A 25,471-nucleotide genomic window follows, 5' to 3' on the forward strand; every position below is an offset into this window, starting at 1 on the left:
GTAATTGCAATTCTTTCTTCAAGTGAAGTGCTTAACAATCTTGGCCAGAAGAGCCTTTGAGTTGGTCAGAATTGGTCTTTACAAAATGAGGAGAACAAGAATTCCACTCTACTGCAGCTTCTTAATGGGTGCTGTAAAAATAAAGTGTTGCAAGAAAAAATCCCCATTGGTTTAGCTGAGTCAGTTACCACTGTTTATGGGGAAACACAATATAGAGAAGGCTGAAGTAGCTTGTGTGTTATGGTTACAAACTTTATAAACTTTACAGTTTTTTATTAAAAAAAAAAAAGGCAACTGAAAGAAAAAAATGAAATTTGCATAAACATTTGTGTGCCTTTGAGGTCCTTCTAATATGTCTGGCATATGTCTAATGATGATGGGCTAATATGATGGGCAGGGTCAATGTGTTTGGATATTGTGTAGTACAAATGGATTAAATCCAAGGTGTAGGGAGAATTGGCCTTTTATTTCTTATAAAATCATTTATTGTACATCATCTCTGAAGCCTGAGAAGTTGTTACATTAATGTTTGTAATATATACGTTCTTTGTGCTAGTGATATGACTGCACATTAACAGTGCTAACCTCCTGCGTTCTTGTTTCTGCCGTTTTTTATGACTCATGTTGTATACAGTACGTACGTTTTTTTCATGAGTTCAGTTACACAAGGCCAGGCGAGGCTGACAAGTACATATTAGTACTTCAATGAAATCGCACAGCTAGGCCTTTATATGTGGCATATTACTGAATATATAACGCTTAGCAATATTACATATTGTTAAAGCAAGAGGAGACATTCTGTAACGTACTGCTATTTAAACTTGTCACTTTTCTGAAATTTCTAAAGGCTAGCAGATAATCAAGAGGCAGGAGTATGGGATACATAGTATTGGTGACAGAGTATAGGAAATTGCATTTGCATTGTTAAATGAAGTAAAGAAAACTGTTTTCAATACATATTTAGAGCATCTACCTCTTGGATGTAATAGTCTGCTTTTATTATTAGCTCACTAGATATCTCTGATGATGGGATGTGAGACCTCTATTAAGACTACCGTATTTCCAGTTGGGTAGTTGTGTACAACTTCATCTGTTTGAAAGACTGAAGTCCGGATGTGCTCCTGTGGCAGAACTTTAACCACTGTTTGGAGGGGAAAAAAGAAATGTGTACATAGAGGAAGGTGTGGCTCTCGAGCAGAACATGTTGCTCTGAAAAGTTCTGCCTACCTTTTCTTTGAAAAGTTTTTTTCATGAACATTAACACGTCATTAAAGGCTTACCATATGTGCCAAATGTTTGAACTGAAGTTGCCCAGGTGGTCTCATTTTTTTAAATTTTCTAATCTATTGTGCGATTTTAGAATGTTAATACATTACCGATGAGCTCTGTGTGTGTATGCATAAAAGAATATCAGTTTCCTTGCATTTTCTTGTGCAGGAGTTAGAAAGTGATTGAGAACTCAGTATACGGAGCCTTATTTTGTTGAAGTAAAATGATTTGAACTCGATCTGTCCTAACACTATTGGACCACAGTGTTTAAAAAAAAAAAAAAAAAGGCTGTCACATCCTCTTACTTGTTCCGTACAGTCAGTTGATGCCCCATTCTGAGCTGACTGCAAATAGTCAGAGACTGCTGTGAAAGGTCTTCATCACCACCAGTACCACAGTTCAACTAGTAAATACGAGTAGGTCTGAGCGTCCAGAGAAGATCAGGTAGCAGTATGGAAACTGACGGTCTTTTTTTTCCTTTGTTCTTTAGGCATGAGCTTTTTGCAAATGTGCTATTCTGTTTGTAAAACCTGAGTTTTATATTCTCTGTTTTTCTAATATAAACCCAGTCTCCTTCTTTGCTTCTAGGGTCTTGGAGCTGCCATTTGTACAGATGTACTTGCTATGTCTGTCGGTTTCCCTTTTTTTCTTCCCTTCTTACCTTTTAAACAGAAGACCCTGTTAGATGAAGCAGTCACCTCTGTGTTGTTTGGAACAAGCATAGAACAAATACAAAAAAGAGTTAACTTAAGCCTTATTTGTCTTTTTTTTTCCCCCTCTGCTTTCTCAGGGTGCTGCATAGTGTACTTCTCAGTAATAAAATGACTTTTTTCTGTCTTTCAGGTTTTGCATTGGGGAAAGCAGGTGACAGGATGAATGCTTTACGAAAAGTATGTTGATTAAAAGCAAGTACAAAATAATTTATACTGACGTTTGTTTTAAGTAATCTTAAATAAGACCACATATGTGATTTATCCATCTTGAAATGTATAATGGGATCGCCCTGCACTGACATTCTGTTAATACACACTTTATTTTCTTCCTACTCCCTTTTCTATCCCTCTTTGCTTGTTTGTTTCCATTACCTACACAGCATGCAATCTGCTTACACAGCTAGTGTGTAGAAATTTTTCTCTTCCACATGCATTATGACCTTATTAAGGTTCCTTTAGACTTGAAAATATTATTTATCCATTTACATTAATCTAGTTTGTTTTAATGCTCAACTAAGCTACCAAAATAGCAATGCTAAAATACGCAGTTGAAGTCATTACTATAGTGAGTAATCTTTTGAAATGTTCAATCTACTAGGAGAAAACAGTTCTTTAAATAGAACATTTTCATTTCTGTAAAGTAAATGGATTAAATGAGACAAACCTGCTTCCTAGGTTTTCTTCCTTGCTTTTTGTTTCTATCTAGTTAACTGAACACTAATGCATTTCAAGTACTTTGCAGAAAGGTTCAAGGAAAAACTGTTCTCTTATTTTATTTGCTAGGCAAAGAACAAAGCAATACGCAGCTTACATTATATAGAGCAGTATCAGAACCACACAAGTAAGTAGTATGATTATTTTTTTGACTCTTTAACTTTCAACAAGCACTGAATACACTAATAAGAACTGGTTGCAACTAGTTGAAAAGTGTAAAAAGATATTAACTAAAACATTTCTGGTTTGATGCATTGTATTATTATTCTTTGTGCATTATTTTGTTTCTTTAGCATGCTGTATGAAATCTTAGCCCCAGATTGTTTTAACTAGACAGCAGTACACAGTCTGCCAATCCCTGTGTAAAATAAATGATAGTTACCTGCAGTGAATACACAGTTTGCTCTTTTCTTTCACTCAGGTTTGTATCAACAATTGTAGGAAGGTACATGATGAAATGTGTTGTTAAGATGAAAATACTAAGTTGAGAGATTTATCTCTCTTCTATTCTTCTGCCTCCACCACATTTAAAATTTGGTTACTTAATGTATAGTATTTCAGGCTTTTTAAAAATGTGTAGCAGTAGTAGCAAGCCCAGGAGGAGGATGTGGGCTCGAGGTGTCCATGGTGTGTTCCATGGTAGCTTTTTGTTAGTCCAATTTAATAAGTCTGTCTGATGTCATATGTGGTACCAGTATACCAAATAGTTATCTTTTGGAAAAATTATGAAAGACAATAACACATATTTAACCAAGGTGCTGCGTAAATAAAATTTCAGTATAATCGAACCTCATCTTACAAATAAAAACTGTAGTTATCGTTATGAGTCTATTCCATGACCATTAATATTTCACACTAGTAGGATGGGGGGTTGATTAGAGACTGGTAGTGTTTCCTTCATGCTTTCCGTTCTGCTCAACATAGAGATCTTCTCTGAGTTGCCCTGACTGTACTGCAAGAAATCAGTGTGCAGAGACCAACTCATTGAATCAGATGTATACAACAACCACCATAGGAAATGACTTCTGGGTTCCTTTTGAAGCAGAGAGAAGAAGCAAGACTAGAATGGCAAATTTCTTTATAGAAAATCTTAAGAAAACCAAAGTCTGAGGGGGAAATCTTAGATTAAAAGCTGAATTATTAGAAAAATCTAGATATGAGGAAAAGGGTTAAATTACGTTGCTAGTGGAATGTGGATCATTGGAGACATGTGAACCCTTCATATTTTTCCAGTGTAGCTTGTTTTTGTATGCAATAATGAAGTAGTACTCACAGATGTGTAAACATTCCTAAGCTACTACAGAACTTTACCTAGATAAACTCTCCTTTTCAAAGAACTCAGAGGAGAGGAAAACTACTTACCTCTTCACAGTTCTAAAAAAGAAGGGTACTCCTTATGTTTGTTGAGTTAAAGCTATTCTAGAGGGAAGAATTTAGCTGTAATGCCTTTCTTTTCTTCCCCCTGCAGTTTACCATGACATTACTGTGAAATTTAAAAGAACAACCATCCGCATGAAGAAGCAAAACAAAGGTAATTAAAACTATTTGGAAATTCTGAAGTTCTGTTAATTACTGACAGGTATTTATTTCATGAAGTTAAATCAGTGCAGTGTTCATTTACTTCAGAGATGTGTCATTTGGTGCTACTCTACCATGTCTTAAATGGTGAAGATGACCAGTGGTTTTTCATCAAAAATACCTGCTGTTGACTACATGGCTTTGTTTTTTTGCATCAGGGTTTGCCCCTCATACCAGTACTGGTGTGAGCTCTGATCATGGCTTTCTTTCACCCTTCCTGCCTACCCTTGAAGTTAAGAAATATTTTCAGTCCACAGTGGTAGGATATCACTGTCAATAGTTGTGAAGCATGGCAACTCAGCGTGTCTGGTGTCAACAGTTCTGCACAGAGAAGATGGGCACCTCCATCAAGGCTTCCCTAAGCAATGTACTGATTAGAAATGCAAGCAAGGCACAGCAAGTGCTCAGATATTTGTTTTTCTCCCAGGACTGTCTCCTGGTAAATGATAATAGGTGGTGTTTCATTCCATCCTAGATGATAAAACTAATACGATTTGTAATATGTAGAGATGAGGAAAGTGTACTTGCCCACAGACAGGTTTCTGTCCTTGCTATTGCTCATCCTCCTAAAAAATGAACCCTGACTTCAACAGTACAGATTTTATCTGGGGAAGTTCTGCTGTATTATCAGACAGGAAATTGAGTGAGGGCCATGGCTGCATCCCCCTCAAAGCTTTAGTCAAAAGAGATGCACAGCTCGCCATACATAGTCTCAATGGTGTGTGCTGTGTCTGATAGCTTTGTTAATGCTGACCTTTTGAAGAGACGTTGCTTTCTTTCTACTATCCCTTTCCTCACATTCAGTGCTGTTGCAATGTATGCCTTGCCAGCCATTGACAATGATGGGGATACATCCAGAGCAACCTTGTAAGCTGGTGTTGTGTTCTTCAGGATTGCAATACAGAAAGTCGTATATGAAATAGTTTGGGGAGCTAAAGGTTAACCTATTTCTAATGGACTGCAGTTTTCAGCGTGACCCACTTTACCTTCTAGGTTCTTTCTGTTTTGAAGACCTGTAATGGCGGTACAAGGTCATTTCTTTACAGGAATATTTGAGTTAAATCTTCATGTACAAAGGTTTCATCTGACTTGCTTAGCCTACCTTTGCTTTCAGGATGGATAAAGCAGCTATTTTATAGAAAACAGATGTAGCTTGCTGCTGAGTGCCCTTAATTGGTCTTCTAATTTTAATATACAACAGGAAACAAATTCAACTACATAGCTAGTTGTTTGTAAATCACTTCAGATCCATTATGATGAGACCTAAATTGCAAGATCATTTAATCATTAACTCACAATAAGTCAGAACCAGGATAATTTTCCAGTCAGAACACTGTCATTTTGTTCACCTACTTAATTTATCAATTCTGTAGCCTTTTGAGCAAGCTGAAGCACTGACACTTTGGACATACCCTTTGATTTTTGCATATCTGGTATTATTGTTCTGCACTGTCACATTAGTAATATGAGAAGATAATATTAATGTTCAGAGTTACGTATTTTGAAAGCATCAAAAAGTGCTATGAACCTTCAACAATTTTTATTAGATGACATTATTTTAGTTCTGGGATGAGGGTTTTTTAATCAGTGTGACAGTAATGTGATAGCACGAGCTTCAGAAAATCTTTACAAGTCCAACAGGTAGAGAGTCAGACTGTCTTATTTGCATTTCTGCATTTCTTTTTGCATTTAAGGAGCTCTCAAGGTTGTAAATTAAGTAATTTCATAGAATTGTAGAATTAGAATGGTTTGGGTTGGAAGCAACCTTAAAGATTATTTAATTCCAACCCCCTGCCCTGGCTGGGCAGGGACATCTTCCACTAGACCAGGTTGCTCGAAGCCCCACCCAGCCTGGCCTTGCACACCTCCAGGGATGGGGCATCCACAGCTTCTCTGGGCAACCTGTGCCAGTGCCTCACTGTCCTGATGGTAAAGAATTTCTTCCCAATGTCTAATCTAAATCTACCATCTTTTAGTTTACAGCCATTACCACTTGTCCCATCACTGCATGTCCTGATGAAGAGTCCCTCCCCAGCTTTCTTGCAGGCCCCCTTTAGGTACTGGAAGGCTGCTATAACATCTCCCTGGAGCCTTCTCTTCTCCAGACTGAACAACCCCAGCTCCCTCAGCCTGTCAGTGCAATTTTTGGTTTTGAAGCCCAGCACTGATACCCCGTAGCTGTAATTAATATGTATGAAAAAATTACAGTTATTCATAGTTTTCACAATAGACCACCTTTTGTAAGATTCCTTCTACTTGCTGATGACAGTACAACTGTATAGTTATGTATGCTGAACCTCTTGCTTTGTGCAACTTCAGCTGGCAAGTTGTTATATTCAGTTTATTCCCTGTTCCTGTATTTAAGACACAGGCAGCAATCTCAACAAATGATAACTACAAAGCCCAATGTTTTCAGAGAAAAGATAAAGTCACTGTTATACTTAATATCCCTTACTTTATTCCTAATTCCTGCTAAATGGAGAAATGCCTCATCTTATGGTGAGGATGACGTTAGACAAGTGAAAATCCAAGTTAAAAGAGTTCTGTAATATGAACATCTGAATGTGAGCTTAACTTGGAGTAGTCCCTTAGTGTGGATTTAAAGTGGGTATTCTCTTTCTCACTAACTCATGTTAATGGCTACCAAGAAAAGCTTGATTGTCTATAACAGCTTGTATTAGTCAGTAGCACTACATTTTAAATGCTTTTCTTGATCACCTTTGTATCAAAAATCAGTGTGAGAAAATTTGTTGTGTCTAAATGGCCTTATTCTCTTACATAGGCCTCACTGAATTAAACCACAGTAACACAGTTGGAGTGCCAGAGGCAAGTTAAAAAATGTCAGAGCACAACTTTTTGTTTCCACAGTTGGAGTTTTCAGTTGGAATCTTTTGCTTTTGTGTTTAGAATAAATTTTGTTCGGTGACTGATGGACTAATTCACTGCCTTCTGAGTTTCATGCATTAACAATCTGCAGAAACCTGATTGAATTGAGGTGGGAGAAAAGCAACGATGCAAAACACCAGAAGGAAAATGCTTTAAGTCACTGAAAATGAAACTTTGACAAACAGCCTTTCAGAGATCATTCACATGTAATTGTGTCGAAAACTTGACTTTGCATTGTAGCATGGAAAATGGTGTTTTCTCAAAAGGCAGAACAAATGGCTTTGGATGGTTATAATTTCTTTTCCGATTACAGGTTAAAAGAAAAAAAGGCAATATTGGTGCAGTAAAACATGCAGCACTGGAATAGATTTTTTTCCTCATTTACTCCGCAGCAAAACTGTTCTGCAGAGTGGATTAATCAATAACCTGGCTTTTCAGCTTCTAAGTAAAATACATTAGAACTATCATAAAGCGATTTATGAAGATTAATAGAGCTAGGCCACATGAAACAAGTCTCTTGGGGAACAAGAGACCAGAATTGGATGCCTCAATAAATAACCCCTTCATTAAAGTCTGGCAAGTGTAAGATACCATTTGCAGTTAATGCTAATGCACTATAATTATACATTTGAGCTAATATAACACTCTCAACTGGAGATAGATGCGAATGAGATGCAAAGCTCTGTTGCGTTTGTGGATTTGAGGTATGTTTGCCTCCCTCCCACTCATCTACACATCCAGGTTGTCGCTGTTACTGGGTTTTGTAACTTGTACTTGAAGCATACTGGTTGTTTTGAGCTGTGACTTCACGATAGGAAACCAGTTTAAATTTACATATTGTAGTTGTGAACCAGGACTTTAAAGTCAGGTTTACCAGCATTAGGAGTTATCAAAGCTGTCACCCAGCACTTGTCCAGTTGGAATTGCAAAGGAAGCAGTTCTGAAGCTATTGCAGGTATTGCTTCTTGGAAGAGACAGTCTTGGTGGGAATTCGTTTAGATCCTCAACCCTTGTAATGGATTTGGTTTAATATGCTTTTAAGTAACCTTCTTGCCTTGCTTCTCTGCAGATTTTTTTTTCTCGGTTTTGGGAAGTACTAAAGTGAGTGGGAGAAAGAAATTACCTTTGTTTGGTGAATGTTCATGGGGGTGGTGGGAAAGTTGTCTGTAGAAGACTCTTCTAAAACTGCCAGCGGCACTTCTAAAAAATAATAACCAAACCTGTGGTATTAAACAGTTCTTGAGGATGTATTTTTTATGTTTTGAGTGTATAGGTGGTGACATTTTTGTTCAGTTTTGCAATATGTTAAGTGGAATATATTTAGTATAAAAAGAACATGATCTTTATTTTAGTGTGGCTGCAAAGATTGGGAAGAATGGTCTTTCCAGAATGGTTTTACCATTTTTGAGGTATATTTATGTGTCCTAATATAATAGGTAACAAATATAACTAAGACAAGGTCCTAGCTCTCTGTTTTTCCTAAGCTCAGTCACATGCTTACAGATAATCACGTTAATTTTATTTTATTTTTTCCTCCAGGTTATGGTCTTCATTGCCACCGAGCTATTATGACCATCTGCAAACTAATTGGCATTAAAGACATGTATGCTAAGGTTACTGGATCCAAAAACTTGATTAACATTACCAGAGCTCTCTTCAAAGGGCTGACAGAACAGGTAGATTACACTCAGTTGTTATATTAATTAGGTCAGAGGACAGAATGGGATTGATATTGTAATAGCTTGTGGTCAAACATGTTATATTCTAGGCTTAAAACAAAGTACTTTTCCCAAGAGCAAACAAAATCGGCATGTAAGTAATTTTTCTGCAGTTGTATGAAGTTATCCAGTAAGGAGTGTTCCACAGCCAAGTGCCTCCAGGACACATCTGAATTTCTGGGCTTCATTTGTGGTATTTTTGGTGGCATCGGAATAAGCATGGGCAGAGGAAATTGTGGCTTTGCTTTGGTTGCTGATGCTTGTTTGTCTGCATACTAAGTTTCCATTGCCAAAGGGTTGAATGTCACAGCTGCTTCAGTCTCTGGTATAATTAAGATATCTGAAGTAAATCAGGGAGGTGGTGTCATTTCCTGAAACTCAACGATCACAAGGGAGATGTTGCTGTCTGAGCCCTGTCTGTAGCTGATGGAGAGATCCAGCATGCAGCATTTCATCTGACTTCCTCTGAACACCAGCTTTAGGATGAGTTGGTCCTTTGCAAATTCCTGGTTATCTCTTTGGTTGTAGAGTCTATGTAGCAGTAAGGATTTAGCTGCTTACAGTCCCAGTATCCCACTGCAGAGCTATAGTTGTCAAGTTTGTCACCCTGTTCTAGCCAGCTTTTTAGTTTAGCCTCAGAAGGGCTAAACTAAAAAGCAGTTGATCGTCTTTGCCTACTGAGATGGTTACAGATGCTTATCAGTGTGAGAGGATACCCAGACTTGAGGATTTCTATCATACGTTTTCAATGCTTTGTCTCTGAGAAGTCTTCCACAAAAGAGACAGAAGAAGAACGTGCTGTATAGATCATTGATCTGGAAGATGTGCAGTTGATAATAATTTCTCAGCTGCCATGAGTGTGAAAAATTTTCTGTTCCCAGTAAATTTTTATTCTATAAAATCCGAGTTTTAACAAAACTTGTATGCAAGGAAAGGGTAGTATTGAAAATGACGGTGAATTCATGTGGTTTTATTAGCTGAAACTACCTGTCAGGGCAGTAACAAGCACTTCACTGTTGTCAAAGCAAAATTTGCAAAATTTATATCTATATAAAGATATAAAACAGGTAATGCACATTACGAACATGCCAATGCGCATCCTTATTAGCAGGATGCACTTCTTCTGATCAGCTCCTTCCCAGAAGCAAGTTCCTCTAGGATGACATTGTAATGCTGGTGTATCAGCAATCTAGAATCCCAGAATCAAATCCAGAATCCCTGCTGCTTATTATTATCTCATTTGAAAACCATAAGGATGTGCGTAATGAGTCCTTTAATTTATGCACTGCTGAAAATGTTTATTAATAAATGCCGGTTTTTTCCTACCCCATATACCATACAGAGGTTGACCTCAAGTAAACCAATATTGTGCATCATTGCTCCTGAAGTTGTCTTAGAGATGATTTAAACTAGGATCAGTCAGAAGCAGGAAACAAAACAGCCTTTCCTCTAATGTTTATTAGCCTGAGACTTCTTTTAATCATCTTTTTTCTTTCCTGCTCCTCATCTGCCCCCAGGAAACTCACCAACAGTTAGCAAACCAGAAGAACCTCTACGTTGTGGAGTTCCGGGAGGAGCAGGGCCCGCTGCCCATCGTTGTGGCACTGCCTGAGGGGACCGTCCGAGCGGATCCTGAGCCCGAATATGATGTTCCAGACACTAAGTTGGAGTGGAGCGAGGTGAAAGTAGCTCAGGGAATGAAGAAATCACCCTGGACAAATGTCAGGCAGAGAGTATGGTGAAAGATACAATACATCTTTCCCTGCTGCTCAGAGATGCAGCTATGAAAGTCCAGCCCAAATGAGTGGGTTGTCTAAGCTTACATTTCAGAGGAGGGCACCGGTAGGTCTCGTACCATTGGTGTTGCTGCTCCCATTGCTACCATTCAGTAACACGATTTGCTTTCCCACAACTCTTCCCACCACAGTCCAGCTAAGGACATTCAGGAGGAAACAGCCAGTAGACATGACTTCAAGCATGTGTTTACTTGATTCCTGAAGATGATGCGTCATGAATAGATCCTGGGCTTTCCTTCACAAACCCTTGGGAAGCTACTGAAAATATAAGATTGTGGAAGCAATAAAGAATCCTCAGAATGAGTTTGGTGTGGGTTAGTGTCTTATTTGCAAAATGCTGATGTCTGGGAGACCTTGAAGCAAGCAGCAGTAGTGAGAGTCAGTGTGCACTCCATCTCTCTCCATAGGCTTGTTCGGAGTGGTGGGGCAACTGAAATCAGAAGGTAGAAGGTATGTGGCTTAGAGGAGGGGGGCAAGGTGATGGTGAGCAACAACAGGATCTGTGCGAATACTGGTCATGCAAGTGGGGGAGTTCCCCAGTTGAAGCAGAGCCTAAATATCTGAGGACAAGCAACTGAGAAAAATCTCAAATAATTTTCTTCAGACAGGATCTCCTGTGAATTTATTTTATTCACAGTTGCAATGGTGGGGGTCCTGCAAATTAGGAGCGCATTTTAGTAAACAAATCATAACCTTTTACTCCCTATTACCAGACACCTGATCACCTCCCCTGTTTCCTCATTGGCTGAGTACTACAGGTTCACAAGCTACTCGACGCTCCTCTATAGCATATATGTACAATTTTTTTTTCAACCCTTTAATTTCTCCCGTTTCTCTTTTTTTCCCCTTTCTTATGTTTTGAGAACCTGTGATCTTTGTTTTACTGTTCTCATACTGCTCATCCTGTTTTACTCAAGCTTCCACCTTATTTTGGAACAGTGAGGCCTTCTACTGTCCACCTTTCTACTTAGCATTTCTCCTTGTTATGACTACACAGCTACCTTTGAATACAGAAAATTAGTTCTGTACTGCAAAAACACAACTTAGTTTCTCACACAACCCCACAATCTCCTGTTTTGGCTGGCATTGGAACTGCAGTCCAAAACCTGTAATCCAGCCTTTTTTATGGTACTCTCCTCTGCGTGTGTGCTGGGATAGGTCTTGGCTTTGTTCTCTGCTGATTTGGTACTGGGCACAGTAGAGTCTTGGGCCCTATCCAGAACTCAGAAAGTGCTACAGATACCAGGGGATTAAAAGAAAAAGAAAGTCCATGATGTATACCAGCCTCTGATCAGAGATGGAGTAAGCCCCTTCGTGCAGCAGATCTCCAGTTAAAGCACACAGAGGTAGGTGCTAGAAGCTAGATCAGCTCACTGATTGGGAGACCCATCACCCAAATCCCACCAGAAGACAAACAGACTGCATCTACATAGAAGGTCATGGTGCTTAATCTGGCAACTTCATGTTTTTGTCTTGGGCATAGTAGAAGAATTCAGTGGAACTGAACCCAAAATATGTTTTATGATAAAGTATTAAGAGTGATCCAAGCTACAAAGCAGTTCAGAAGTCGGCTTCTGTGCCTTCCACTCTAAGATGCTTGCCATGGCATTTCTCTGTCTGGTCTTTCTGGATGGCAGCACAACTATCTGGTGTATCCACCACTCCCAGTTGTGTTGTCTGCAAACTCGCTGAGAGTACACTGTCCCATCATAAAGATAATTAATGGAGATACTGAACAGGACTGGACCCGTTATTGACCCTTGGGGCTCAGCCATTCAGCCAGTTTTCAGTCCACCTCACTGCCCTTCTAGCCCCTACATTAACAGCTTGTTTTCCTCTGGTCTTTGGGCACTTCTCCCAGTTGCTATTACTGATCAAAGATCATCAAGAATGTCCTCACAGTGACAGCTGCCAGCTCCCTCAGCACTCCTTGGTACATCCCATCAGGGCCTACTGATTCGCATATGCCTGGGTTGCATTAACTATTCCCCGACAACCCTGTTGGCGGCCTTCCCTTTGCTTTGGAGGAAGTGTAGGGCCTTTCTCAAACCCACAGGGCAGTAACTCATGGCTGAGCTCTGCCATGAATCTGAAAAAAGGGGCATTTCCATTGCTGTCCTCAGAATTAATGGGGTTTTGATGCTTGATTCTGTTAGTATGAGGGGGACCATGGAGCAGGATGGGGCCGTGCCATCGGTGTGAAGATCAGAGGTGGGTAACAGCCTGTAGTTGTCTCAGGAGAGGGGAAGGCACCGATCAGGTTCTGCCACAGACCCACATGGAGCTTTGATCCCTCCACAGGCGTTATCTTTTGTGGCTTTCCCATTTTCCAAGTTTGTTCACGATAATATAGCTGGTTGTACAGATGTTGTACCCAGCACACAGTTCACTCATCGCTCACAGATAAGAGCTGACTATAAAACAAGAAACATCAGGCACTCCTGAACTTTTCCATGCATTTAGTCATAATTATTTATTAAATCTTTGCTTCAGACAAAGCAAATTCTGCAATTCAGAAGATGTGGAAGTGCTCCTAACTCATTGCATCCCTAGAGGCAAGGTAATGTAGGTGCCTGTATGCAGGTATTTGGGTAACAGCTAACATTACGGTTAAGAAGGTAGTCTTCAATTAAGCAAGAACAACCAAGATAACGATCTGGACATAGTTAATGAATTATATGTCCGTAATCTTGTTTGCATCAGAGGAGCTGAGGTTTTACCTGCCTTCCAGGTAGGCTGGTTTGTCTTTAACTGGAGTGTTGTTGCCTGATCTCTAAAGTAGATGCCTGCAGACCTTGTTTTGCTGAGGAAGCTGGAAGAGAAGAGCAGAGGTGGAAACTCCAGTTATGCTCCTGGCTGAAAGTTAGTGTTGGCTGCAGGGCTGCAACAAGCCTGGTGGTTTTAAGTGTGATGGAACTTTAAATGCTCGGAAAAAGGCCTGGTTCGTGGCATTTCAAGTGGGCTCTGTGTCTTCAAGAGAATCCTTGAAGGGGAGGGATGGAAGGATAAACGAAATATGGCATTAGGGGGAGGATGCTGGAGATCAGGTGCTAGCCCGGAGGGATCCAGAAATGCCTGACTTGTTTCATAGGAGTTTATCTTCATCCATGCAGACTTCTAAATCCCAACTGGATGTGGTCTAGAGCAGCCTGGCGCAGCTTTTGGGTGAAGCAAATGCTCACAGCAAATGTCCCCAGGGTTCCCGCCTCCACAGGACAAACAGCATAACACCATCCTCCTCCCAGGTCCCGCTGGGCTTCCTATCAGGTTTGGAGACCCTGCTCAGCAGCAAGAAGGCAAAAAAGGGAATGCAAGGGTGGGGTGAAGCCTCTATGCATCCTTTCTTGGTGCACAACAATTGCAGGACCCAGGAAGGCAAGTTCACTGCTCTCAGATTTGAAGTGAACAGCAATTTCCCTGACAAGCCCTGGACAAGGTCTGAGCCTGCCACGTTTGTCACGACCAATGTTTCCAGTGGGGTCACAGCAGGTTCTCAGGTCAGTGCTGTCCTCAGGGCTCTGTTTTGGGATAAGAACTGGGACAAACATGGCAGAAGGGTGTTTGTAGGCCCTGGGAGATTCGCTGATCTGTGGGCAGCATCTTTCACTTCAGAAGCATGGAGGTGTGCCGGTGACCTTGGGCTGCCCAGCTTCCAGGCACACGGGGACTTCATGGGTTTATTGAGAGGACTGGAGGGCAGGGCATGAAGGGCAACAGAGATCTCAGAGGGCTTTTATCATTTTAATTTTCTCCTTTCCTCCTTGCGGGGAACGTGTATGTTGTTGTAACTCACCTGGGAGGTGCAATTCAGCAACCTGGTGCAGCAAAGCCACACCACACCGTGTCACCCTCTGGTGCTGTCCCATGTGTAAGCTATTTGGCTGCAGGGGATTAACGCCAGGGCTGCACTGGGAGGGTTTCAAAGCCACAGCGCTGCTTTGTAATCAGTTCCTTTGGATGCTCGTGACCCCGTGGTGGCCTTTCTCCCTGCCCAGCCCTCCCTAGGCAAAGCCTTGGCCCAGGTTTCTCCCTCCCAGTCCCAGGCCTGCACCCTCGGCCCAGCCACTGGGTACTGGGGCTGGTGGGAGCTCCCATGGCAGCACCACCCAGCTGTTTTTTTCCAGCCCAGGCTTACAGGAAGGTTTTGCTCCTGCTCGGAGGGAGGTGGCTCAGCAGCCCAGCTGGGGCCAGAAGGAATGGGGCAGGCAGGTGACAGGGTGCAGACTGGTGTGAACTGGTGCGCGGCAGAGAGAGCAGGATAGCAGAATGAGCTGGGGAGGGGACAGGGCCAGGTGCCAAGACATGGGCTGTAAATGGGATGGCTACAGGGCAAAGGGACTGGGAAGTGAGGGGAGCAGAAGGCAGTGTTTGGAGCAGCCATGGTGACCACGTGTGGGTGGAGAAGGTGGACATGGGCGCCACATCTCAGGCTGCAGGGCATGACCTTGAACGCCTGCTTTTGTAAATACGCCCCAAACAGAAAGGCATCTTTGTGTTTTGATGTGACTACATGCAGGGCAGTGCAAATCTGGGCTCCACCACCCCCTGTGATGACGTGACGTTGAAGCAAGTTTCAGCAGGTGCAGATAAACCTCCAGAACCAAGCGCAATTGTCTGCAGCAGCAGTGAGTTCCCTCCCTGCTATGAAAAGGGGTTTCTTTTTCCACCTCTGTTGTAATCAGCTTGCTTTTGTCACTAAAGCAAACAAAACAGGTCAGGCTGGTTTTCAGCAAGGATAAACTATAAAGAATCCAATGTTTCCCTCATATTGCAATTAAAAAGCTTCAACCCTCAAAAGTCCTCCTAGGACCTGAAACAACAGAGGTGTCTCTGTCCACTTCTGCTTCCTGTCAGTTCTCCAATCCTCGCTATTACCCAGGAACTTCAGACTCAAAATAGAAGCTTTTATTTCCCCCCACAAGCTGGGAGGGATAATTTGGTACCACTGCATATTAGGCACCTCTCTGTAACATGTGAGAACACCCCTTCTTGGGCCTGGATTTAAATTAACTCACTTGACTTAACACTCTAATTTACATGCTCAGGTGAACATCATCACTGAGATTAACTTGTGCCTGTGTTGCTAGGACAAGGGATAATAGGTTTCAACTGACAGAGAGTAGGTTTAGGCTAGATATAAGGAAGAAAATATTTACTCAGGGTGGTGAGACTCATGAGCAGGTTGCCCAAAAAGCAGTGGATGCCCCAACCCTGGAAGTATTCAAGGCCAGGCTGGATGGGGCTTTGAGCATCCTGGTCTGGTGGGAGGTGTCCCTGCCCATGGCAGGGGGATGGAACCAGATGATTCTTAAAGTCTGTTCTGGCCCAAACCATTCCATGATTCTATGAACTTGAGTCAATTTAGCCCATGTCCCCACAGGCTCCCTTTGCCAGAGGAGCCCCTTCATTCGTGTCGAGGTCTGTGCCTGCTCCTTGGGCACTGCCCTGCTGTGGTGCAGTGCTCCTGAGGGTGTACAGGGCTGCGTATGCGTCAGCTGCAGGGGGAAATTAGCGGCAATGACCTTTGTCTAGTTGCAAAATCACAGGAAACCCATCTTTATTAGCGACACAGTGCCAGTGTATGTGAGAACAGTCATGCACTAAAGACAAGAGCTGATTGCCTCTGCTTATCTGAGACATTTTTCTAATTATCCATATAATTCTGCTGCAGTCTGTACAGCACATTTTCTAAGTTGTGTTTCACAGGGAGATTCATGACAGGGGTAGTTTCTCAGGTTACTGCTGTGCCTCATAATTTGACAGTACCCTTCGGGGGTTGCAAGAATTCATATTGCCTCTGAGACAAGTTGCACTCATTCCACATCACAAGTCAGAGGTGGCATTTCCAGAAATGGCACAGAAAATTCTTTTGGCACAGCAGCGTCAGGGAGGAAAATAGGCTTACACAGGTGGATGTCAGTGAAAATGGCCAGGTTTCATACTCATACTGCTTAGTGCCGGACGTTCAGGCTTCCCCCAATAGCAATAACAACCCTGGAGGCATAAGGGTGTAGTTGAGGGGAAGCTGCTTTGAGCTGGATGTTTTCTACTTGGGCCCCAATTACCAGCATCAAGCTGTACCCAACCTGGAAGAGAATGAAGAAAATAGATTGCACCAGGATACAGGTTTCTCTGGCAGGCTCTTGGTCTTCCTTGCCACAGTCCCACAGAAAGCTGCTTGTTTATAGTATATATATTAAAAAACAAACCCCAAACCCAGCCTGGAAACTGCAGTTGTTGGACAACTTTTGTGTTCATGGGATGACCGCAAGACACAACGTGCAAGGAAAGCCACTTAGGATGATTTCCATCGGCGGAGAGAGTATATCTTATGGATCACATACAACAGGGTAGCTACGAATGCAAATACCTACAATGGGAAAATACATCAGCCAGTTAATTTTTTATTATACGGCATGAGTTCCTGATCTGAGCAAATACACTGTAAGGCATTATATTTTTATTGACTTTTGCACATTTGGAGACATTCATGGGACTGGTTTCCTCCTCCCCCCCCAAAGGTTGGTGCTAATCCAGATTTGCCCTTGGGGCCACCCCACAGTCTTCCACTTGCCAGACACTCACCACAGCAGCAACGTTCTCCTGGTAGATGGACCTCCACTGAGGGATGGCAAACAAACTCTTTATTTTATAGGTGTAGTAGGCTTCCAACACAGCAGCACTGAGGTAGAACAGTGCTGCTGTCCCCTGGCAGATGACATCCTAAGAAACAGAGATCACACACAGTCATTCCCAGGGAGGGAGCATGCTGGGAAGGGAAAAACAAGAGGCACCCACAACAAGCAAGCCCCAGGCTGCAATTCGGAGTGCAGTAGGGGGACAAAAGGGGGACAATTGTCTACCAGGGATAGCAAGGAAGGGATCAGCCCTGAGGTTTGCTGCGTCCACTTACCAAAGTGACCCAGGAGCTGCTGCCCCCGTGCGCCCCACACATGTAGAGGAACAGGAGGGTGGCGGTCATGACAAAGCAGAACACAGAGACAAACATCACCCAGCCCTGCAGCATGGAGTCTGAGACCTTTGAGGCGGCAACGAGGATCCAGACAAGGCCCCCAAAGATCTGCAAGCACAAGTGGGAGAAAGGGTGAGTGTGGGATGACTGCCTTATCCAGAACGGGGCCAAAAGCCAGACACTGCACACGGCAATAGCGAGGCCTTCGAGTTCTTCCCAGCCTCTGCTCAGATCTGGGAGCATCTGCCTCCGGTCTGGGCCCCAAAGAGCCTCACCGCACCCCTGCCTCCAGGAGTCACTGCCATTCACCGCCTCAGTGTGCTGAGCAGGCTGGTTCTGGCCGTTTCTGAAGGCTGGTTTTGGTAAGAAGGGAGCTTGGACACATTCGCCTCACACCTAGCATGGTGGCTCCCTGAGAGGTGTTGTGCCAAACCCAGCCCACCGACACAAGCAGCGCAGTCGCGGCGTGGTGAAGGCCACGGCCTTAATGAAGGCCTTGTGCAAGCTTTATCCTGAGAGGAGAACAAACAGGTTGAGGAGCGGTAAATGAAGCCAGTTTTACTCTCTGTGGTAGAGGAAACAGGGCTGAGGCTCCCAGCTCTGTGAAAGCACTCCTGAGAGCACTGTCTGGGAAGCAGGGTTTGCTTTGTTGCTCCAGCTACTTGGGTCGTTCTACACCAGGGCTGTGCAAGGTACTCTCGTGTTGGGGAACACAAGGACAGCTATATCCTGACTCCATCTCTTCTCCACCAGCAGGCTCCTGCACAAGAGGATGGCAGCGTTATATCTAATGCCATGGAGTGACTGAGCTGTAAGCAGCGGCTCTGCACTAAAAATGCATGCAGTAGGTTTTCTCTGCAACTGATCAGCCTGCATATTTCTTGAATATGTGCAGAAGTTTAGTCTGTGCAGTGCCTCTCAGCTGAACCCATACTGTGAGGGGACATGAACGTGGCATTTAGGGACGTGGTTTAGTGGTGGACTGGGTAGTGTTAGGTTGGTGGTTGGACTTGATGATCTTAAGGGTCTTTTCCAATCTAAATTATTCTGATTCTGTGGGAGCACTGCTGCCACAGGGAGTCATGCCTCATCACCAGTTGCTCTTGATTTTGTTGGTTAATCTCTAGAGGAAATACCATTCTGGTGACCAGTATACGATTACCAGCGTATATGATGGTCAGCCTTTGCCAGCATCCAACACCAACTTATCCCGGTCATGGTATTTGTTTCCTTGGAAGCATTTTTGCAGGTCAAAAGGAAGCACCAGAGTTATTGCACTCAGACAATGACACATCATTCACGTCACCCCAGGTTTATAGAGACTTCCCTGATTTCATTAAGCAAATCAGTACAGTAGATCAAGGATGTGACTGTAACTTTACAAGTATCTGGGTGAAAATGGTTCTGCTATTTTGACACACCTTGTAATGACCAAAGACCAACTGGCACCTGAACACCAACCCAGGCCCTGTATGGCTGACAACTTGAGTGCATTGCAGCTAAAGATACTGGAGAAAAACTTGCAGTTGTTCCCTTAAAATTCAACATAGTCAGGGTGAGACAAGAGGCTTCTCATTTGCCATGTCTCCTTTCTGTAGGATATGATTTCTCACTCAAGCAAACATGTTTGACGTGTTTGACTGCTGATTTTGGTTTTATGGCACTGCTGTTCGTTCAGTGAACTCATAAAAATCAGAGGCTTTCAGCGACAATCCACAGCACATTGGAGACCACAATCTGATAAAAGCTTAACTTTTAAACAGCCTTTTACAATACAAACAAAGCTGTTTTCAAATTGTTTCAGCTTCTCCACATAGGCTCAACTGCTAAATTTTGTCCAGATACGCAGAAAGCTCTTCAAATAAAATAGATGACAAGAATTAAACCCAGCCTCATGGAATACAAATGATAGTTCTTCATCAACAGCCAGATGTAGCAATCATCTGAGCTGTAGGCAGGACCTTTTGGCATTATAGCAACTGTCTAAGAATTTGAAATGATTTATTTTTTTGCTGTGTAGTTACCATATCAACCCACTGCAGATAACCTCAAATTCCACTGAGGATTGAGAAGCTCTTTCTCCTTTTCCTGAATGCTGTGATTCAAGGGAGCCACCTCCTTTGTACACAGTAGAGAGAATACACCTGCACGACTTGGAGTCATACACCCCAGCGATGGAGAAACCCTGTTCTGCTGCATTCCTCCTTGCTGGGTGGTGCCCGAGCCTTTAGGATGCACATTTCCAGACCTTCCTCAAACCACAGGATAGGGTATTTCTTTTTGGCTCATTAAGCAAGCTGCCTCACCAAGTTCCCTGCAGACAGGAATTGCAAGCAAACAGCTCAAGGCACAGCCAGTTCCATAAGCATGCCTGGGTGGACATCATGCTCAACACCAGGACTGCCTAGCCAGTGTCTGCCCAGCCAGAAAGCCCCCAGGGATGTGGCATCCTCCTCCACACAGTTGCAGGAAACCTGGACTTTGTTATCAGAGCCTGGGCATGGGGGACCAAGTCTTCAAAACATATCTGGGTGAGCTGAGGGAAAACTTTCTCCACATATCAGTAATGCCTGCTCTTTCCTCTTTGCTTGTCTGTTATCACAGAGAATAAAGTAAATGCTGTAAATCCCAGGGACATGGACTGGGTTGCGGGACAGGGAAGGCTTTGTTCCCAAATGGCACAGTTGAAGTTTTTGGCATGAAATAACCTGAACTCCGTCCTACAGTGCACGGCCAAACCACTCAGTGCTGGCTTAAAGTACTCAGGCATAGGAAAAAGCCTCTCAAACTGTCATGAGAAGACCAGCAGAGGACACAGGAAAAAGTTTCTCCTTGAAACTTTCCATCTTTCACTCAGTGCTCACAGCAACAGCTTTAATTACCTGTGCCAAATCCTGTAAGATACTAATCATGTCCTAGTCAATGAGATTACAATGTGGGAAAAAGTGGCATGTGCTCATCCACCTTTCCCTCACCCCTATGCCCGGCTCCAGCACTGCACTTGCAGCCCAGAAACATCTCAGCTTCAGCAGCGAGGCTTTTTGCGGCTGCAGTTACCCTACCTAGCTTTTACCCCTAAAGCAGGGGGGGGGGGTAAGCATTTTATCCTCTGCATGCATCCATTGCTCAAAACCACCTAACAATTAATTTGCTCAATTTGGCTATCTGGCTTAAACCCACAAACCACCCCGGCAAATCTGTTAGGCAGCAAAGTACAGGTTTTCAGAGGTGCCACAGAAATCCCCTGCAGACTGAAGGGGAAATTTAGAGCCCCAATTTAAGGCTCGTGGCTTTCTTTTAGGCTGCCCCCAGAAGCTTATGGCTGAGGGACCTGGCTTGGCTCCCAGACCATGTGTTTTCTGATAAGACCCGTCCCTGGGACACCTGCAGCACCCAGCGTGCTGGGTGCCCCACGAGCAGCTTCTGCCCTGCCTGGAGGAGAAGCTGGCACTCACCAATTCAGGAATGAAGAGCACATCTGGGAAAGTCGTCAGGACGGCCAGGCCACTGGGCAAAGAGCTGGTGGAAGTTGCCGAGGACATCGTGACCCTCTCCTGCAGTGACGGTCGGCCACTCTGGAGGCAGCTGCCAAATGCAGCCTCCTTCCCTCCCTCTCTCTCTTCCTCCTTCCCTCCCCTCCTTCCTGCTCTTCCCTCCCTCCTTCACACTGGCAGGTGAAGACAGCTGTGAATGTCACAGGCGTGCCCACGTATTGCTCTGCGCCTGGTGGGGGCCACACGGGAGGTTTTTCAGGAGATGTGGGCAGCCCTGGGGCGTTTTGAGCACAAGCAGGGACACACCATTCAGGGCAAGTCCTTGGGCGGTGGTGGGTGGCACTGGTTTACATCCAAGGGCAACAAGGGTGCTCTGTGCCCATCCTGCTGGGCAGCATCTCTCATCCCCTTTGTTTACACAGTAAAGTAAGTCGGCTTGTCCCCCACCCGCATGAGCTGGCCACAGCAGAAAGCACAATGGCAGGTGGCAGAGCAAGATGCGACGTGCCAGCTACCTGCAATTGTTAGGGCTGGGAGATGTCCCACGGAGGGAGACGTATTCCCGGACAGTCATGGGCAGCCACATTGCAGGGCCACCACCTCCATCATCCCAGAAGGAGACTAGAGAGGCCAAGGTAACAAAAGTGGCCTAAAATAATGAGATTTTCCAAGCTATTTGTCTTCCTCTTTTTTGCTTTTTTAACCTGGAGTTCATGTGAGTGAGTCATTTCCCCTTCCCATTATGTGGGGTGTTTACTTCTTATTAACACGCTCACACAGATACTCAGCAAAATCTCAGCTATGAAGGCCAGGGCCAAAGACATAAAACATCAAGAAATTGAGCAATGTGGCCGGCGTGGCCTATCCACTGCTGTGCAGCAGTGAGCCGTAGAAGAAATGCCCATTTCAGCCTGTCCATGCTGCTTGGCCTTCGGCAGCTGCTCCCAGGCACAGGGTTTTGATGCGGGGTCTGGAGCAGGAGGGGGTTGGTTGCAGAGCCTTAACACCACAAAATCATAGAATGATCTAGGTTGGAAGAGACTTCAAGATCATCAGGTCCAATTATCAACCTGGCCTACTGAGTCCCATTAAAAACCATGTCCCTTAGTGCCAAGTCCAACTGTTAAAAACCTCCAGGGTCAGGGACTTCATCATTGCCCTGGGCAACCCATTCCATGTTTGACCACTGTCTCCAGGAAGAAATTCTTCCTAACGTGCAACCTAAACCTCCCCTGGCACAACCTGAGGCCGTCACCCCATGTCCTATCGCTTGCCACCTGAGAAAAGAGACTGACACCCTCCTTTCAGGTGGTTGTGGGGAGGGATGAGGGCTCTCCTCAGCTTCCTCTTCTCCAGCCTAAGCAGCCCCGGTTCCCTCAGCTGCTCCTCATGTGTCTCGTTTCCTAGTCCCTTCTCCAGCTTTTTTGATCTTCTCTGCAACATGGTCAAGCAACTCAATACTCTGGCTTCTTTTGGAGCAGGTTGGCAGGCAGGTGGGAAAGGTGAGAGCTCTGCAGGGATGAAGGAAATAAACGCCTGTCCTGAGCCACAGGACACAGAGGTTTGGGGCAGTGAGTGCAAGAGAGGAAGGCAGTGGGAAAGGGAGGAAGGAGTGGGGCGGATGGCCCTTTCCACAAGCAAATTAAGTGAGGGAGATGGTGCACACCTTAGGTGAGAGTCACAGGGGTGATCTCATGCCCTCTCCACTTTATTTTACATAATACTCACGAGAACATGACCTGAAGGAGAAGGGATCCTCTGGCATGTGCCTGAGCCCAGTTGGAGTAGCCGACCTGTTTGAACAGCCATCTCTAGGATGTTCTAGAAGCACTGCATGGTTTATGAGCATCTGTGACCTTGGCAGAGCATGCCAGACAGGCTCCAGAGGTGCCCAAAGGGGCCTGACCCACATAAGGTTGACTTGCAGACTACTGGGCAACAAACAGCAGGACAGAACAGCACCAGCATCACTGCCAGCAACAGGCAGGCCACCAGTGAGTTCCTGCTACTCAACGGTCCCACCAGAGAAGTTATGGGGGAGAAGGACCATCAGCTTTGGCAAGCATGATCCCAAAGGAAAAGGCTTCTGCATGGAGATCAGCATGCTCCCAGGAGCACAGCCACATCCAGCTGGTTCTGAAGACCTCCGAGGAGGAGACCCTCACAGCTTCTGTGGGCAGCCTGTGCCAGGGCTCCGTCACCTGCACAGTGAAGGCGTGTTTCCTGATGGCCAGGGGGAACCTCCTGTGTTCCTGTTTGTGCCCACTGCCTCTTGTCCTGGCACTGAGCGCTGCTGAAAAGAGCCTGGCTCGGTCTTCACTTGCATCCTCCCTTCAGGAATTTATAGACATATATAAAAATGTGTAACACTGGCCCCAGCTCATGACCCGGGGTGAAACTGGAGCCCTGCCCTCACAACACAACCTGAACCCAGGGCAACAAGCTGGCGAGAGCTGGCCCAGTCCGATGAACAACACTGAACAAGGTATGAACCTTGGACGACGGAAAGGAGCTGCATTTCCCCCGAGGATGCCCGAGGGAACAGGAAGGAGCTGACATGACAACAGCAACATCCTGAGAAACCTTTGTTTGCAACCAGCAGAGCCTTAGCAGGGAGGGACCCGGGGCTTTGCACAGAGGCGGTGGCTGAGGGCTGGTGCGGATGGGTGTCAGCTGCTCCTTTGGCCTGAGGCTCTCGGGAAGGAGGAAGGGCCCAGGGAGAGAAGGAGCAGGAACTGTCCCAGGGACCCAGTGCGGGGCTGCTGTGACAGAGGGAGAGCTGCCCTGGGCCCGAGGGTGTGTGGAGCCCTTCTTGCAGCTGAGCTGGTCTTAGCAGTGAGAGCAGCATGACAACAAGGGCATGGTCCTGGCTGAGGGCAGCCCCAAAAGAAGCTCTGCCAGCCCTCCGCTGCACGAGTCTCACGGGCTGTCCCTGCTTCCAATGTACTAGAAACACCCCAAAACTTGCAACGGGTTTCGCTTTTGCAACTGGTTTTTCACCTGTTACTAAACGAAGCCCCATCAGCTGTGCAAGCACAGGGCACAACACGCCTTTCCTGTGGCGACAGCACCCTCCAGCTGCTGCCTCTGCAGCGCAGCACCCACGGCACGGCTCTGGAAACAGCTCCCTCTGCACCCATCGCCCCTGCGACGGCTCCTTGCAGATATTCCCGGGATCCCTGTGCTGCCAGCGGGCAGTGAGGTGTCCTCTCCAGGCCCTCCTACCCTGGTATGGGCTAGGCAAAACGGCCCCACTGGTAATGGGGTGCTCCGGTCCCCAAAGCCTCCTCAAGGGGGGCTTGTGCTGCTTCCTTGCAGCAGCACGGAATTAAATAATTCAGACGCCATCACCAGGTGGTACAGCCTGATATTCAGCCTCTCGCCAAGACCTCTAATGACCAGAGTCACCATCAGGTACCAAGCAAGGCATTGCCGCCCTCACACAGAGCCCTGGGGACATTACAGAGATCCTGGGCCTCTCTCCCGGTGGGTGACAGGCCCCCAGAGGAGACAGCGGCGGGAGCAGCAGGGTTAGAAGCTCATTTCTCCAGCTGCCAGGACTCGCGCCACTCATCCTTATGCTGCTGCTCTCGGACCCGGGGAAAGGCCCCGTGACAGCACAGAGCTTTTCGTGACGTCACCGCTGAGCCAATGACGTCATCAGGCCAATGATGTCATCAAGCTCCTTCCACGCAGACCCCCCCCCCCCCCCGGGGACATGCCTGGGTGCAGGGTGGCAGCCAGGCCTGGCCCGGAGACTTGTCCTCGGAAGACAGCAGAGCCATGCTCAGACCGGCCTTCGCCGCCGTCCTCCTGCTTTCCATGGCCCCTCTGCTCTCTGCCGACTTCGGCTTCGGAGACCGCCCCCCCTGGAGCAGGCTCAGCTGGGATGATCTCCCCCAGGACCCGGAGCCTGGGGGCACGGCGCTGCAGCCCTCCCACTTGCTCTGCCCTCTGCACTGGTTTTGTCCTGCCTTTGCTCGGCTGCAGCTAACGCCGGAGTCCCTGGGGCTGTTTTACACCTGCAGCCGAGCCCTGTGGCCCTTCTGCGGGGTTTTGCTTGCGTCCTGGCTGTGGCACAAAGTCAGGAGACGGCGGAGACGTGTAAGTGAGCGTGGTCACAGGCAGGGTGGTGCTGGGCCACTGGGAACGGGGAACTGCCAGGCCTTTGGGACAAAGACCCTTAAACCAAGGAATTAAAAACCAAAAAAGCCTCAGCAGAACGCAAAGGGTGCTCCACATCTTCTGCAGGTCTTTTCCTACCTCCCCAGGAGGCAGAGGTTGGTCTCGGCCTTGCAGGGGGAAACGAGGACATGCTGCCCTGCAGGGG

The 25,471-nt window shown here is 45.4% G+C and overlaps 2 protein-coding genes across 2 annotated transcripts in view; one reads left to right on the plus strand and one right to left on the minus strand.

The window, feature by feature from the left end:
• Positions 1-10,977, plus strand: part of MRPS5 (mitochondrial ribosomal protein S5) — a 47,779-nt gene extending 36,802 nt beyond the window's left edge. The window contains exons 7-11 of the mRNA XM_080584299.1: positions 2,113-2,159; positions 2,766-2,823; positions 4,165-4,227; positions 8,700-8,836; positions 10,396-10,977. Coding sequence (XP_080440425.1) covers positions 2,113-2,159; positions 2,766-2,823; positions 4,165-4,227; positions 8,700-8,836; positions 10,396-10,620 — 530 coding nt within the window. The 3' untranslated portion in view covers positions 10,621-10,977. The remainder of the gene's footprint in view (positions 1-2,112; positions 2,160-2,765; positions 2,824-4,164; positions 4,228-8,699; positions 8,837-10,395) is intronic.
• Positions 10,978-16,202: 5,225 nt separating this feature from the next.
• MAL (mal, T cell differentiation protein (MAL blood group)) lies at positions 16,203-21,374 on the minus strand. Its single transcript, XM_080584300.1, has 4 exons — positions 21,103-21,374; positions 17,588-17,755; positions 17,260-17,397; positions 16,203-17,044 (listed from the first exon to the last, which is right to left on the minus strand). Exons 1-4 carry the CDS (start codon positions 21,187-21,189, stop codon positions 16,970-16,972), a joined length of 468 nt encoding a protein of 155 aa, XP_080440426.1. The 5' UTR covers positions 21,190-21,374; the 3' UTR covers positions 16,203-16,969.
• Positions 21,375-25,471: the final 4,097 nt, after the last annotated feature.

This window comes from Anser brachyrhynchus (assembly GCF_964034855.1).
Source record: "Anser brachyrhynchus genome assembly, chromosome: 3".
Lineage (NCBI taxonomy): Eukaryota > Metazoa > Chordata > Aves > Anseriformes > Anatidae > Anser > Anser brachyrhynchus.